The sequence below is a fragment of the Mastigoproctus giganteus genome, chromosome 9 (assembly GCF_048544385.1).
Source record: "Mastigoproctus giganteus isolate SK-2022 chromosome 9, ASM4854438v1, whole genome shotgun sequence".
Lineage (NCBI taxonomy): Eukaryota > Metazoa > Arthropoda > Arachnida > Uropygi > Thelyphonidae > Mastigoproctus > Mastigoproctus giganteus.
Genome location: NC_143583.1, coordinates 68,009,559 through 68,027,337, shown reverse-complemented (window position 1 = coordinate 68,027,337; position 17,779 = coordinate 68,009,559). Strand labels below are relative to the sequence as shown.

The 17,779-nt window shown below is 36.5% G+C and overlaps 1 protein-coding gene across 2 annotated transcripts in view; it reads left to right on the top strand.

The window, feature by feature from the left end:
• The window catches only part of Ubr1 (Ubr1 ubiquitin ligase), a 221,061-nt gene that overhangs the window by 15,552 nt on the left and 187,730 nt on the right, over positions 1-17,779 (top strand). For both annotated transcript variants that reach the window (XM_090381546.1, XM_090381547.1), the window contains exon 2: positions 13,491-13,919. In XM_090381546.1, the coding sequence (XP_090237672.1) occupies positions 13,513-13,919 (407 nt within the window). In that variant the 5' untranslated portion in view covers positions 13,491-13,512. The remainder of the gene's footprint in view (positions 1-13,490; positions 13,920-17,779) is intronic.

Genomic DNA, 17,779 nt, shown 5'->3' with positions numbered 1-17,779 from the left:
GCTTTCTTGAATCACAAGCCTCTCTTAATACTACTATTACAACACCGATGAAACAGGACTTTTTTATAATTTGACACCTGACAATACATTTAAATTCAAAAGGGGAAAATGTGTTGGTGGAAGAAAAAATCAAAGGCTCTCTTGCCAGTGCTCGTATGCGCAAATATGACAGGAACTGATAAAAAAAAAAAAAAAACTGTTATCGGAAAATTGTTAAAACCTTGGTGTTTAAAAAACGTAAGGAAACTTCTTGTGGATTGCACTGCAAACAAGAAAGCTTGGATGACTTTGGATATTTTTCGGCAATACATAAATGATTGGAATAAGGAGCTATTCAGAAAAGAAGAAAAATATTTTATTGTTAGTTGATAACTGTCCAGCACATCTGCAGATTCAAATATTGTCCAACATTAAGCTAGTGTTTCTGCCTCCCAATGCAACATCAATTTTACAACCAATGGACATTGGTTGTAAATCAAGAGTTTGAAAGGATTTTATAAAAGATTTCTAGTTCTACATCTGATCAGTCAAAGAGAACAGAAACTTACCGAGTCTATATCGATATTGGATGCTATAAATTTATTGAATGATGCGTGGAACAACATTACTTCGACAACCATATCGAATTGCTTCAAGAAATTGAAATTAAATTCAAATCAAATTTCAGTTGTAAATGAAGAAGATGGAAACGATGAAAACAACTTACCATTATTCGAATGGTTGCTACGTGACAACATTGTAGGTTTTAATACAGATAACTTTGATGAATTTTTACGAGTCGATGATAACTTATTGACTAGTGGTCTCCCTACAGAGAGTGATATTGCAGATGCTATGCTCAACAAAGACGATAACGGTGATGGTAAAGACAATGATTGTGATGATGATATGATGACAATTGAAAGTGAATGAAAATCAGTGCCCACAAGCTCAAGGTGCAATGGACACATTAGTCAATTTTTTTGAAGGAACTGATGCAAGTAATGAGACTTAACATGTTGAGTGTTTTGAGGGGAAACTTAAGCAATATCAAAGTGAAATCTTTAAAACAAACCTCAATTTTAAGATTCATAAATAAAGACTAATTGAAATCATGTTTATTATTAAAGAATTTTTTATTACAGATAAATAAATTGTGTTTAGTGTTAAGTGTATGGTTTTAAGATTACAGACAAATAAATTGTGTTTAATATTAAGTGTATTGTAGTTTATACAAGTATATTAATACAAATAATATGTAGGTATATACTTATATTATTTTTTTTCTCTCTAATTTTTTGTTTGTTTTTTGAATCTATCTTTTTATCAAGTTATTGAGAATTTAAAAAAAAATAGGTAGATTTAACTCATCACTGATATAAAGTGTTCATTGTTTAATGGCCCCAGGGGTTTCCTCATCTCCACAATCACTGATATAGCGAGTAACGGTTATAAAGAGGAAATTTTGTCAGTCCTTTGATGCTTGTTATAACCAAGTTTGACTGTATATCCTTTTTAAAGTGATGTTCTGAAACCTGTAAGCAGTTCCATAAGTAAGTTACTGCAACAAGACATAGGAAAATTAGGTTGATATGCTGAGATATGGCAGTTGAAGTTTAACATTGATAAATGCAAGGTACTGCATATGGGTAGAAGTAATCCCAGATTAACATACCGTGTTGTGCTACACTCAAGGTAGAGGATAATGAAAAAGACCTGGGGGTAATTGTGCAGTCAGATATGATATTATCTGAGCAGTGCAGACAGGCTGCCAGGACAGTTCATGGGGTTTTGTCAATGATATATAGATTTGCTAGCAGGCATAAGGAGGTGATTATCCCCTTGTACAATACCATGGTTATGCTGCATCTTGAGTACTGTATACAGGTCTGGAGGCCTCACTTTAGGAAGGATGTAGATCTGTTGGAATAGGTGCAGGGAAGGGCAACCAGATTGGTGAAGGAAACAAAAGGGTGTTCTTACCAACAAAGGCTTCAGTTCTGCAAATTGCAGCATCTGGAGTCTAGGCACATGTGTGGAATATCTGATTGAGGTATTTAAGGCCTTGAATGAATTGAGTAAGCTAAGTGTTGATAGCATTCTTCCTCTTGCTGAGACCACACACATGGGGGGGGCTTAATTGAAGTTGAGGAGGAATGGTTGCAGGATAGATGTGTAGAAGTTGCCTTCAGCCAGTTGGTGCTTGATTGTTGGAAGAAATTTCCATCTGTTGTTGTGGAATCAGGTGGTTTGAATAAATTCAAGGAAGAACTAGACAAATTTTTGGAAGACATATGGGTGAAGTGCATGGTTTTTTTTTTTTTTTTTTTTTTTTTCCTCAGTTGATGATCTACAAACTTGCTTTCTTATATCATTTACTGCTACTAATACCATTGCCTTAGACAATGGGATAATCACCTCTTTGTATATCATTTTCAGAACCCCATTTTCAGTGCTGTTCTCTCAGCCTCTTTGCACTGCTATTCTTATCAACTAGCTTGAGTTTTATGCTACCAAAATGATATATTATTCTTGAATTACTGCTGTCCAAATACTTTGTATTTATTGATGTTAAACCTCATTTGCTATTTTTTAGCAAATGAGTATTAGTAGTGGCAAATGATGCAAGAAAGCAAGCTTACAAAGGATTAGCCCTCATCTGTCTATCCTCCCCAATAATTTGTCTAGTTTTTCCCTGAATTTATTCAAACTACCCACCTCCACAACAACAGATTGAAGTTTGTTCTAGCAGTTGACCATCTAGCTGAAGGCAAATTTTTGCACATCTGTCTTGCAATCATCCTGCCTCAGTGTGAATGCCTCATGCCCGTCACATGTGTATTAGTAGGAGGAAGAATGCCATCAGCATTGAAAGTTTTAAATGCCTGACTTAGATCTCCTTGAAAGTGCCTAGTCTGCAGATGCTGCAACTTGCAGAACTAAAGCCTTTCTTGGCAAGACAACCCTTTTGTTCCCTTCACCAATCTCGTTGCCTTTCTCTGCACCTGTTCCAGTTCTATTGAGACATTCAGACCTGTAGTACTCATGATACAGCCTAACTATTGCCTTGTACAGTCAGATAATCACCTAGTTATCACCTTGGCGCCTCCGTAGCCAGGTGGGAAGGAGCAGCAGTGCGTAGCACACGCTTCTTGATTAGACCAGGTTTCGAGCCTGTCACCACTAAATACAGAGGATGCGGAAAGGTCAGGGAATGACCACCGCATATCCTGGAGCAATATGGCCTTAGTTGCTAATGCTCCTGAAAACCAAATAACAACAACAACCTTATCACCTTCTTTGGTTAGCAAAGTTGCATTATATCACTGACAAAACCCCCTGGCAGCTTGTGTGCATTACTTGGGAAACTTCATATCTGACTGCACAATTGCCCCCAGGCCTTTCATTTTCTCTCTCCCTGAGCATAGTACCACACAGTTGCTACGTTGATCTGGGATTACTGCTACCCATATGCAATATTTCATTTGTCAGTGTTAAACTTCAAATGTCATTTCTCAACCTATCTGCCTAATTTTTATAGATATTGTTGTAGTAATTTTCCCTGATTACTGTCATAACCATTCTACCAACCTTTGTTCATTAGCAAACTAAGTCATTAAGCCTGATACACCTTTGTCAATATAGTAATAATATTCTCCATATAGTGCAAGGAAGCCACAGGCTTTTGCTGCACTGGCAAAAAATAAAAAGTTTAAAAAATAAAAAAAAAGTAGAGAAAAAAAAATTGTGTTTCCCTCCTCACACAGGTAAGTATCCAGTTGACCTTTGAATTTATCCAAACTGTCAGCCTCAACTACCTGCGAGGGCAACTTGTTCCATCTATCAACAACTCGCTGGCTAAAAGAAAACTTCCTACAATCTAATCTAATTTCATTAATAACTATAGAAAACAACAATTGGCCCAGTATCAAACCCTGGGGAACTCCGCTAATAACATTAGTGGAGTCCTCAAGGTCTAGTTTATCTAGACCTTCTTGAAATAGCATACCCTGGTTAAATAAATTTTCTGTATTATACTTTAGGATGTCCACAACCGTCACAAGTTCAAAAGATATAGTGGAATATCACCTTATTTAGTAGGCATGTGGACTTGAACCGTGGTCTTTTAAATGCTTGTATTCTGTACCCTTGTACTTATCCGCTTGGATTCAGTTACTGTCATTAATCCTTCTGCCCACCTTTGTATCATCAGCAATCTTAAGACATTAAACTTGCAATACCTACATCAATATCATTAATAAAGTATTAAAATTAGTAAGGTGCTGAATATGATCCCTGTGATATTCCACTCTTCACAGTAGTTCATTAAGAGCAATGGATATTTATAACCACTCTTTCCTGTCATTTGACCATGCCTTTATTCATAATAAGAACTTGCAACTGATGCCATGTTGCTTCAATTTATACAACAGTTATATGCCTAGTATAGTATTGGTGGCTTTACTGAAATCTAAGTATATGAAGTGTCAAAATTATCCTTTGCATCCAGTTCCTTTGTGACAACCTCATAGTATCTAATCAGATTGTTCACATGATGTCTTTAATAAATCTATGCTGTATTGCCAATGGCTCTGCTGCTATTGAGATGTTCTTGTATTACTTATTCACTCCATTATTTTCCCTAGCACAGAGATCACACTTATTGGTCTGTATTTTTGAACCACCCTTTTAAAGAGGAGATATATCTGCACATTCCAGTTTGTAGGGACTTCTCCCGAATCTAAGGATGTACTCATTATGGCCAAAGGTTTCACTTCCTTTAATATAATTGTATAGGTTCAACCAACCCCGGTTGCTTTGCTCATTTTAAGCTACAGCAGTTTCTCTTCACTCTACTCCCAGTTATCACAAAATTATTTAGCTTCCAATCCATATTAGAGGGACTTCTGCTAATCGTGTCTCCAAAAACTTCACGTGTTAACGTAGTTGCAAAAAAATGTTTATTCATTTTATCAACAGTCTGTACAAGATTATCAATAGTTATTCCATATATATCCAGTAGAACAATGTTATTCACACCTTTTCTTCTATTTGTTTCTATCTTCAAGAAAGAATTCTTATTTTTCTTTGCATTCTTAACCACAGATTTCTCATGTCTAGCTTGACTAACCCCTTAACTTGATTACAGACTGGTTTATATATATTGTAGAACTGTATTCCCATTGGTTTATAATCATTCCCATGTATTTTTCTTCTCTGCCATTAAGTTCGTCAATTCATTGCTTTCCATTTTGATCTAAACCTTGAATTATATCTCTTAGTTTGTATAAAACATTTAGTGTCTTCTGATTACCTTTCTGAACACATTTAGCATACATTTTTAACATTTTTGTTTAAATTTAATTTGTGATTTTTAAATCTTATTTAAAGTAATAAATTAATTTTTAGAGTATTTTGTAATTCTTCACTTTTTCTAAAGTATTTCTGCTAAAGTTAAATTCTTTCTGGTAACTTTGGTAGCCTAATTTTATATTCACTAGTGGATAAAGTTTTGGTAACTAGTAATTTTTGTAATCAAGTTCAAATTTTGCCTAAATAATGGTTGCTACAAGATCCACTTACACTTCGTTGTCCAAGACCACCATGACTCAATTGGAAATGGTTGATGGCATTTCCAGTGTGAGTCATGAGTTGTTTGTTTGTATAGCATGTATTCTAAGGTCATTCTAGTAGACAAACCAAGCTCGGTTGGCGATTCTTTTCTTTGCACCTGATGTAAGGAGTGTACTGAACTCAAATTAAAACTTGGTGATTACTAGAAGAATTTGAGTCAACATGGCCTGGTCATTTGTTGGATAAATATAGGACCATGCATAAAATATGCCACAAGTTAGGTGAGAAGGTATATATGTCTGCAATTCTGCCCAGACTTGATAAAAGGGATTATGTGCTGAAAGCCTTGCGGATTAACTAAAGACTTGGTCTCTGTAAGGCTTTGGGGGATAATTTTTATCAGTGTTGCCTGCGCTTGTAGGTAAAAGGAATTTATTTTGTAGAGTTAGTATTCATTGGAGCAAAGGTGTTGCATGTTTTTTTGCCGGTATCATTGAGTATACATTAAGAGTTCAGGAAAATTGCTCCTTGTGGGTAAGGGTATATAGACACACATTTATCTGATAATATGGATCAAAGTAATGCTTGTACATATCTCAAGAATTCTTGTTTGTTGCCACAACAGTTATGTACAGTACCTTCACAATTATTGTAAGTATACAGTGTATGTTGTAAAAGTACAGTAAAAATTTAAATATTTTCACTGTTTTGAAGTATATACCACAGTATGTATGGTATATTAAGAAAGAAAAAAATTAGTTCTGCACGCTTGCACCTGATGTGCACTTGCTTCACTGAAGTCTTAGTGTCAGTTGATATAACCATTTCTCCAGTAGACAAAGACCTGTGTATATGCATTTTGAATGGCTGCAATCCTTTGATTACTTTAATTTTCTTTTAGGTCATATATAAGTAAATATAAATGGATGAAATTTTCTCTGCCAATCTTAACAAATGATAATCTAAAATTTCTAAAAATAAATAGTAAACTTGTTTAGTGAATTGTTAACTTAGTCTAACCTTTCGTGTACTAATCGTGAAACTTAGAAACCAAGTAGTACATCACTTTTGGCCACTCTGAGACCTAAAATTGTCAATTTTCAGGTGATTTGAGGGATTCACTTGTTTTCCTAAACACGGTCAGAAAATAGCTGCTGCTGTAATAGATAACCAGATAATATTTGGGAGGTTTGACTGTGGCATCATTTGAATTCATTATGCAGGGTCATCAAAAAAGGTGTCTGCGATTCCCCTTTTATCTTTCAAAATATTTGATCGATTGCTGTGATCATAGCAGCAAACAGTGTGATTACTCACTACGTTTTATTTGACACTTCAACAATGACCTGGGCTGTGCCATGAGTGTGCGTAGATTGACTCCTACGTGCATCACCTCAGTCAGTGTCAGCCTTAGCCACCAAGAAGTCCTGACCTGACACTATTAGACTTTTTCTTGTGGGGCTACCTAAAGAACATAGTCTACTCAGAAAAGATTCGTGATCTGCACCATTTAAGAGAGAGGATCACAGCTGCAATAGCAACTGCTATGCTGGATTGAGCGCACATGGACATAGATCAACTACTGCTTGGATGTTTGCCAAGCAATGAAACGGTGCTCATATTGAAACATACTAAGGTATGAAGTAAAACTTGAGATATTCCTGTAGATATTAACAAATAAATCAATTGATTGATGTAAGTATTTGCTTTGTTATTTTATCATGAAATAAAGGACATCTTTTCGATAATCCTGTATATGGAATTTCATTGGTAGTATTATCATCAGTTTCACAGTCATCTTTGTCCGATTTTTAATGCTTTTAATGATAGCAGTGTTGCTATATCATGTGTCAGTTTTATTGTCAACATTGACTTGAACAAAGAAACGATCTTGCTAGCAATATTTAACCCACGTTTGAGTATGACAGTAAAATTATCATTGTTGTCAATCTGATTGGAATCAGAAAAACAGGATCTTCCATGAGTAAGGAAACATGCTTTAAATATACACAGAGCGTCAAAAATTTGAACGTCAATAATGTGAACGAGCCAGCATTTATTTATTTTTTTATGCTGGTGCCATAAAATATTTACAGTAAGTGCTGGTTATTGTGATCATGTTTGCGAGTTAAATTTTGATTCTATTAAAAGGCAATTTTTTAGCCACAGGCTATAAAAATGAATATATAAAGCACAAATTTACACATTTTTTTTTTTTTTTCCCCCTTACCATTTAACAAAATTAAATGATACGTGAAAATCGGAAGAATATTATCAACAGGTTAGTAAAATAAAAATAAATTTACGCTTACGTACATAGTTTAATTAATATACATACAGTACTAACCAAACATAGCACTTTGTAATCTGTTATACAACGCACTTTGTAATGTGATATTTCTGTTTATTGACATTTTCTTGGGGTTGTAAAAGCTAAAACAGTAAAACAAGATAAGCATCAATCAATAACACTGCACACCGAAATTGCAAGTGAGATACTGAGTAAAAAGATTCTGAACAGAGTTTTATTTTACCAAACTGTAGTTTTCTTTGTCTTTTAACAATTGAATCGAATATTGAGATTTTAAATAACTTTAAAATGGAGAAAGCGGTGTTCATTAGCAAAATTTTACGAGTTTGGAAAGTCAATCATAACAGACATTAAAAACAACAAGGAAAAAATTTTAAATTTTGCATCGAAACTTGATTCAATTGGTAAAAAAAAAAAAAAAAAGGCTATGAGAAAAGCTAGTGACTCATCCTTGAAGATACCATTTATTTGTGGTTCACACAGACGAAGTTTTGGGAGAACTCATATCTGGACCTTTGTTGTGTGAAAAGGCACTGGATTTTAACAAAAAATTAGGCAGTCAGATTTTAAAGCCAATGTTTTTATTTGTAAACTTACTAAACTTTTTTTTTTTTTTTGTCTCCAAAACAGTAATTTTGATAATTTCGAAAATCCGAACAAATCTGAAGTCCGAACTACCCCCGGTTCCAATTAGTTCAGGCTATTGACATTTAATTTATTGATTTTATTAATTTAAACTACCATGCCCCGAACTAGAGCAGCAAAGCAACGGGCACAAAGTGGCAGGAGTGTTGTGACTCGGGGGAGAACTGAGGGGGGCGATTCTCCAACGCGTCACAGCCTAAAAAAAATGTGCAACTTGTGAAATGTTTGCCGAACTCTCTGGAACGGAACATGATATTGCCATGGGGGATGTCTTTGTGTGTGCGCGATGTAAGGAGTGTAAGGAAATCAGGCGACAACTCAGCGTTGTTATGGGCGTATATGAGAGTTTGAAGGACAAGGTGGATGCCCTCGAAGGAAATAAATTGAGGGGCCCATCAAGCTCTCAGCTGCCCACTTCAACGCCAGAGCTTGCACTTGGTCATCGCGCAACACAGCGGCAAACCCCAAGGCAGAATGCGCTGGTCCCACAGGAACTATTAGTTGTTGGTGACTCTGTTGTCAGGGAAACGGGGAACATGCTATGTAAAAAGGATAGGTGGAACAGGACCAGGGTATGTCTGCCAGGGGCAAAGGTTGATGACGTTGTAGAACGGATATCATCTTTCAAGGGCACAAAAGGTGATATAGTCGTACACGTTGGCACTAATGATATTAAGAGTAGGAGACCGGCAGAATTACTCAACAAGTACAGGTTACTGTTGAAAAAAAGCCGAGAATTAGGGTTGAATTTGAAAGTGTCTGCAATTCTGCCCAGACACGATAGGAGGGAGTATATGATGAGAGCCTTGTCGATTAATTCGGCCCTGGAAAGATTGTGCAAGGCTCAAGGGGTAGAATTTTTTTCAGCCTGGACTGTACTTGTTAACAGGAGAGATTGCTTCTACAGGGATGGGATACACTTAAATAGAAAGGGTGCAAGAATATTTGCTGATGCTATCGAGGCAGTGTTAGGTGGGTCGGAAAACTGCTAGCTTGGGGGGATACAAAGACTAATAGTTTAACAGTAACCGCAGGCAGAGGTGAAGGTGATTCTTGCACAACTTCTATTAGAATAAGAAGCGACCTGGAGCGAGGGGTATTGGGGGTTTCAGGGACGGATGGCAGTCATCCTGGAATAGTTGGGTATATGGGATGTGTTAGGGTAACAAGGAATAGGCATAGGAGCATGTATACCAATGCTAGAAGTATAGTAAATAAATTTGATGAATTTGAAGTGTTGGTCAAGACATCAAAGGCGGATATTGTTGGGATAGCAGATACGTGGTGTCACAAAGATATAAGGAATGCAGAACTGGAATTTGGGGAGTACAATGTGTACAGAAAGGATAGACAGGACAGAAAGGGAGGAGGTGTTATGCTGTTAATTAAGAAAAACATAAAATCAAAAGAAGTGCATCCAGTTGATATAGATGGACAGTGCACTGTTGAGTCAGTTTGGTGTGACATAAGCACTGCGAAAGCAAAAATAAGAGTAGGAGTGTGTTATAGGCCTAATGACTCGAATGAGTACAATGAACAATTGTACAGAGAAATAGTGGGCCAGTAAATCAGAATGTCTTATAATGGGGGATTTTAACTTCCCAGATATTGACTGAAACTTGTGGTTGGTCACTCACACACTAGTCAGACTTTTGTGGATTTATTGGATGATTGTTTTCTGCAGCAGCATGTTCGAGAGGCAACCAGAGAAAGTAATACTCTTGATCTGGTTATCAGCAGTGATCATTCGTGTATTAAGAATTTGCAGATAAAGGAACCACTAGGTGGCAGTGATCACAGTGTGCTGAAGTGGGATTTACTCAAAGAGGTAACTACCGTCAGGGGTAAAGGAAAGGGTTTTTGCTTCCGTAAAGGGGAGTACAGTGGTCTCAGACAGTTTTTAAATTCTGTACAGTGGGATCAACTGACGATGTTACAAACAGTAAATTCTAAGTGGGAAGCATTCAAGGAATTAATCGTGGAAGCTACTAGACTTTTCATACCGATGAAGAAATATTGTTCAAGGTTTAGGCCTAAATGGTTATCAAATGAACTAATGAGACTCGTGACAGAGAAGAAAAATGCATGGGATGCATATAAATTATCAGGCGACGCAGAAGCCTGTAGCAGATATAAGCTAGTCTGTAGTCAGGTCACAAAGGAGGTTCGGCAGGCAAAGGCGGATTACGAGAAATCTTTGGCAAAAGATGCTAAGAAAAACAGCAAGGATTTCTTTACTTATATAAACTCTAAAAGGAAGGGGATGAATATGATTGGTCCACTTGACATCGATGGTTCGACTGTTGATGATCCTGCTCAGATAGCAAACAAACTGAATGAGTATTTTGCCTCTACATTCACACGTGAGGAATTATTACAGTTTGAAAATGGAAGAAGGTTATCAAATTGTAGCAATGTGCTTAATGATTTTGTAATAACTGAGAGCAAAGTGGAGGAGAAATTGTTGAAGTTAAACATAAGAAAGGCACCTGGGGTGGATGGGATCTATCCAGTTATATTAAAGGAGGCGGCAAAGCAACTAAGCAAACCCTTAGCCATAATTATGAGAGCATCCTTGGATTCAGGGGAGGTTCCCACGGACTGGAGATGTGCAAATGTATCCCCAATTCACAAAGGAGGTTCAAAGGGTGACACGAGTAATTACAGACCAGTTAGTTTAACTTCTGTTCCGGGTAAAATAATGGAGTCACTGGTTAAAGAAGCATTGCAGGATCATCTAGACAAGACTGCAGCAATAATTCAGACACAGCATGGGTTTGTTAAGGGAAAGTCTTGTCTGACAAATTTGATTGGTTATTATGATGTGGTCACAAAGGAACTGGATGCAAAAAATAATTTTGATATCATATACTTGGATTTCAGGAAAGCTTTTGACACTGTTGCGCATGGAAGACTACTGTACAAATTGGAGCAGAATGGTATTAAGGGTAAGTTGCTACAATGGATAAAAGGATGGTTAAGTGGGAGAAGACAGAGGGTGGTAATCAATGGGTGCTGCTCTTCGTGGACTAATGTTATTAGTGGAGTCCCACAGGGTTCGGTGTTGGGTCCACTGTTGTTTTGTATATTTATCAATGATATTGATGAAGGTATATCAGGCTTAATGTCGAAGTTTGCAGATGACACGAAGGTTGGCAGGGTTGTTAATGACAGTAATGGCAGTGTGCTACTGCAACAGGATCTAGATAATTTGGGCAGATGGGCTAAGAAGTGGCAACTGAAGTTTAACCTTGACAAATGCAAAGTACTGCATATGGGTAGAAGTAACCCCAGAGAAACGTACCAACTGTGTGGTACTACACTTAAGGTGGTAGAAAATGAAAAAGACCTGGGAGTAATTGTGCAGTCAGATATGAAGTTTTCTGAGCAATGTAGACAGGCTGCTAGGGCAGGTCATGGGGTTTTGTCAATGATATATAGGAATTTTGCTAGCAGGGAAAAGGAGGTGATTGTCCCTCTGTATAAGGCAATGGTCAGGCCTCGCCTTGAGTACTGCGTACAGGTCTGGAGGCCTCATTTTAGGAAGGATGTAGATTTGCTTGAGCGTGTACAGAGAAGAGCAACACGATTGGTGAGGGGAATGAAGGGATCCTCTTACCAAGAGAGGCTTAAGTTCTGCAAATTGCAGTGGCTGGAGACTAGGCACCTGCGCGGTGATCTGATTGAGGTCTATAAGGCCTTGAATGGGTTGAGCACGCCGAATTCTGATGGGATCCTCCCACTTGTTCAGAATACGAACCTACGGGGACATAAGTTCAAATTAAGAAAGGATAGATGTAGAATAGATGTGCGGAAATTTGCCTTTAGCCAGCGGGTGGTTAATTGCTGGAACAAACTTCCATCTGTCGTTGTGGAAGTTGATAGGTTAAATAAATTTAAGGAGGAACTGGAAAGGCATTTGGAGGGTATGGTGTGATTTTTTTTTTTTTTTTTTTTGGCTGATGCTGCATAAGCTCCTACACTTGCTTTCTTGCATCAAGTGCCACTACTACTACTACTATCAATGCTCTACTGTATTGTAATTAATGTAGCGTAATAGAAAAGGCCTACATAAACTTAAATAAAGAAAATATACATCTCTTCAATATGACTGCCATTTTGATTTCCAAAAAATTAGTCTTTTGGATAGAGTAAGGCACAGTTCTTCAGAAATATTCTCAAACTGTTGGCTGCCAAAGCTCCAGCAGACACCTTGCTTATTACTAAATACTTTATCCTTTAAGAATCTCCACAAAAATTGTCACAGGATGTTAAATCCAGGTAGTGTATTGTTCATTCAATGGAAAGCAGCCATCCACTCCATTGACCTGAGAAACTTTCCTTAAGAATTTGTGGACATTTTTGCATAGTGAGCTGATGCTCCATTATGTTAACCCCAGGGACTCACATCTGGTGAGTATGGGCTCGGCACACCCAGGATCCTGAGCTGGATATCATCATTCTTCTCTTTCTTGGTGATTTCCTTCTACTTATGACTTTCTCTCTCTCAGGATAATTCGGGAATTTTTTTTTTTTTTTGGCTGGTACAGCATAAGCCACATGCTTCCTTGCACCATATAGCTAATAATAATAATGTATTAAATCTTTATAATCTCATAAGTTATGCTTATTTACATCAGCAGTTATTCAGATTGGACCACCTTGTATTTTTCTTATGATAGGGTGTAAGTAGACATGCAGGGTAAAGAGTTTTTGCATAGAAAAAAAAGAATAGGAATTACTGTATGTACAAAAAAAAAAAAAAAAAAACAAAAGGAAACTTTTTCTGTCTTTTTTTTTTTTTTTTTTCCCAGTGATATTATTTTTCACAACATCCTTGTATAATGATGTCAATTTAAAATTTGCAATATTAAAATGCACATGCACCTAAAATATTGTATTACTTAAAATAAATTAATTTCCAACCAATTGATATATGACATTTTCAATATTTTAATTTTTTTTTTGTTTTTCTCTCCAGGTTTACATTTTTAAAAGCTGTCATGGCCGAGGTTGAAAGTGATATCGTGCCCCCATCATCATTTCATAGTAATCTGCAGTTTACCATTCATGACTGGAGAAAGAAATTTGAATGCAAATCTCTAACTTATTTGGATCTTCGAGCATTTTGGGCACGGAATGTACCTGCGATTTATAGTCCTAAACCAGACTGTGATTGTCTGAATTTGACATTCGATGATGAAGGAGCCACACGTGTACTATATGAGCCACTAGAAAGATTTATTGCTGATAGTAATGACCCTAAAAAAGTGTTTGAAGAATTACAAAACATGGACAATCCTCCCACTCTCTGTGGAAGGGTTTTTAAAATGGGTGAACCTACCTATTCTTGCCGTGATTGTGGGCTAGATCCTACATGTGTACTTTGTGTTGACTGCTTTAGAAATAGGTAAGGTTGAATTAACTAGCATAGATACCTACCAACTTCTGCTAAAGAAATGGCTTTCTTATGAAATTTTACATGCCACTTTATACACATTAAAAATTTGCTGAAATTTTAGGTAGTTCAGATCATATTCTTGTATTCTTTTTTATGCTTACAAAATATTTTGAAATATCTAAATAAATTAGTGAATTAACAGAATCTAAGGTTAATTTTGTTTACAGAGGTGATTAATCATTATGACTGAATTGTTGTTAGTGTTAAAATCACTGAATGATGGATGGGAACAAAGCTTGTGTAATGTATGACATCAACAGATAATTGAATAAATAAAAAATAAAATGTCTCCCAAATTTTATATTTTTTTTATCTACTTCTAAATGTTTATTAATCCTTCTTTAAGTCATTTGTATAGACATGGTACACAATGCTGAAATATGGTATAAGTTGCTGATGCTCCTAAAAACCAAAACAACTTTGCAACGTTGCCTGATATTGTACTACTTTCAAACAAATAGCTAATCTACCATTTATTTAAAAGATGGGACACTGTTATGATTGTATGATAGCCTCTTTCATGACTTGCTGATCCTCTGTCATATAGCCAGTGATCTCTTAAATGACAGAAAAAAAAAAAAAAAAGCAGACAAAAAACTAGTTGGCAGTGCCATTTGTTTTAAATAGTGCAATAATATGGCAACTTATTGCAAAGGCAAAGTTACATATTTACATACAATAATATGAAAATAATTTTTTGGATACTTTTTTGTTTCATTGAAATTTATATGGAGAAAAAAAGTAGTTAGTATGCTGCTAAGCATTGGATGGACCTACTGTTCATGATCTCTTTCTTGTGACTTTATTTTTAAATAGACATGGAGTCGATATACAACCTGTCTGAATGAAAACCATTTTAAGACTCACAGAAATGCCAGTGTAGTTTAGTACGTCGTGTTATATGCCATGTTTGACATGCTGGTCTAATTTCACACAGTGTTCATATGGAACACACATTCTACGTCTAGTTTTTAAATGCTGATAGCATTGACCTTATATGGTGACATCATGGATGAATCTGAAAAGATCATCTTTTAACATTGGGATTGGAAGAGAAATCATGAAGTCTTCCAACTTCATGATTTCTCTTAACTTTTGAGGTCAGACTCTTTGAAGGGGTACTGGAGAGGTCATCACTGTCATTCCTTTCTGCAGTTTGAATTTGTGTCTGCAAATCAATCAAGTCATTGGTCACGAGGATCTTCTCTATGATACTCCAGCAACCCATTCACATCTTCAGTATCACTTCCAGATCAAGGTATTTTGCCATATCTGAAATTTCCTATGTGACATTTGCATTTCTTGGAAATCTTCATAGCCATGTACAAAAAGGCTAATAGACTCCAGAAACTCATTCATATCTTCAGTATCACTTCGAGATTAAGGTATTTTGTCACATCTAAAATTTCCTGTGTGACATTTTCATTTCTTGGGAATCTTAAGTCATGATCAAAAAGAAGGCAAAACTTTCTATAACAACCCATCATAATGATGGATGGATAGCTTGATGTCTTTCCAATTTTTAGCAATATTTCATACTGCCTTAGGAATGTTATATCTCTTCCAGAATTGTGAGATTTATTGCTTCTTTCTGGTTGATAGCAGCAGTGACCTGAATTATAGTTCTCAAACAATAGTGCTTGAAGGTGAAAATGATCCCTTGGTCCATAGCATTTAGTAGATAAGTTTTGGGAAAGGAACACTAATTTATCTTAGAGGATAGAATCCGGATGAAAATGCCTAAATGATGTGTTCCTTTTGACAAATTTTTTCACTTCTAGTGCGAAAACTAATCCAGGAAAATTACAATAACCAAAACTTTGAAACTTATTCAAACAAGAATACACCTAATGCTCGGTTATCATACATTTGATTCAATACAGATACCATTTGTCTGACATACATATCTGAGGTTACAGCAGCAAAACTTTGAAACATATTTGAAAGTCCTTCGATCCTGACTGTACACTAAAAGGGACTTTAATTTCTAATATAAATTCTTATAAACTATGTAAACTGAGAATGCATAGTCACAAAAGCAACGTACTAAAGACTGCAAAAACAATACTGAACGCAAAACCAAAACCTTTGTTTTTATTTCACTTTCAGATTTGTAAGGCACATTATCTTCTAATCTCATAAAAAAAAATTTTCTCCTTATATTTGGGTTGATCCCAAGTATCAGAGGAATTTATAATTACAGTAGTTGTTTGCAATAATAACATAGTGCGGCAAAAAAATTAAACAGTGCATAACTTCAGATAGTGTATATAGTAGTAATAGTAGTAGTGGCATGTGATGCAAGAAAGCAAGTGTATGAGCTTATGCAGCATCAGCCAAAAAAAAAAAAAAAATCACACCATTCCCTCCAAATGCCTGTCCAGTTCCTCCTTAAATTTATTTAACTTATCAACTTCCACAATGACAGATGGAAGTTTGTTCCAGCAATTAATCACCCGCTGGCTAAAGGCAAATTTCTGCACATCTATTCTACATCGGTCTTTTCTTAATTTGAATTTATGACCCCTTAGGTTTGTAATCTGAACAAGTGGAAGAATCCCATCAGAATTCAGCATGCTCAGCCCATTCAAGGCCTTATACACATAAATCAGATCACCGCGCAGGTGCCTTGTCTCCGTCCACTGCAATTTGCAGAACTTAAGCCTCTCTTGGTAAGAGAATCCCTTCATTCCCCTCACCAATTTTTTTGCCCTTCTCTGTACATGCTCAAGCAAATCTACATCCTTCCTAAAATCAGGCCTCCAGACCTGTATGCAGTACTCAAGGCATGGCCTGACCATTTCCTTATACAGAGGGACAATCACCTCCTTTTCCATGCTAGCAAAATTCCTATATATCATTGACAAAACCCCATGACCTGCCTTGGCAGCCTATCTGCATTGCTCAGAAAACTTCATATCTGACTGCACAATTACTCCCAGGTCTTTTTCATTTTCTACTACCTTAAGTGTAGTACCACACAGTTGGTACGTTTCTCTGGAGTTACTTTTACCCACATGCAGTACTTTGCATTTGTCAAGGTTAAACTTCAATTGCCACTTCTTAGCCCATCTGCCCAAATTATCTAGATCCTGTTGCAGTAGCACACTGCCATTACTGTCATTAACAACCCTGCCAACCTTTGTATCATCTGCAAACTTCGACACTAAGCCTGATTTACCTTCATCAATATCATTGATAAATATACAAAACAACAGAGGACCCAACACCGAACCCTGTGGGACTCCACTAACATTAGTCCACGAAGAGCAGCACCCATTAATTACCACCACCCACTCAACCATCCTTTTATCCATTGTAGCAACTTACCCTTAATACCATTCTGCTCCAATTTGTATAATAGTCTTCCATGTGCAACAGTGTCAAAAGCTTTCCTGGAATCCAAATATATGATATCAAAATTATTTTTTGCATCCAGTTTCTTTGTAACCACATCATAATATCCTATCAAATTTGTCAGACAAGACTTTCCCTTAACAAACCCATGCTGTGTCTGAATTATTGCTGCAGTCTTGTCTAGATGATCCTGCAATGCATCTTTAACCAGTGACTCCATTATTTTACCCAGAACAGAAGTTAAACTAACTGGTCTGTAATTACTCGTGTCACCCTTCGATCTCCCTTTGTGAATTGGGGATACATTTGCACACTCCAGTCCGTGGGGACCTCCCCTGAGTCCAAGGATGCTCTCATAATTATGGCTAAGGGTTTGTTTAGTTGCTTTGCTGCCTTCTTTAATATAACTGGATAGATCCCATCCACCCCAGGTGCCTTTCTTATATTTAACT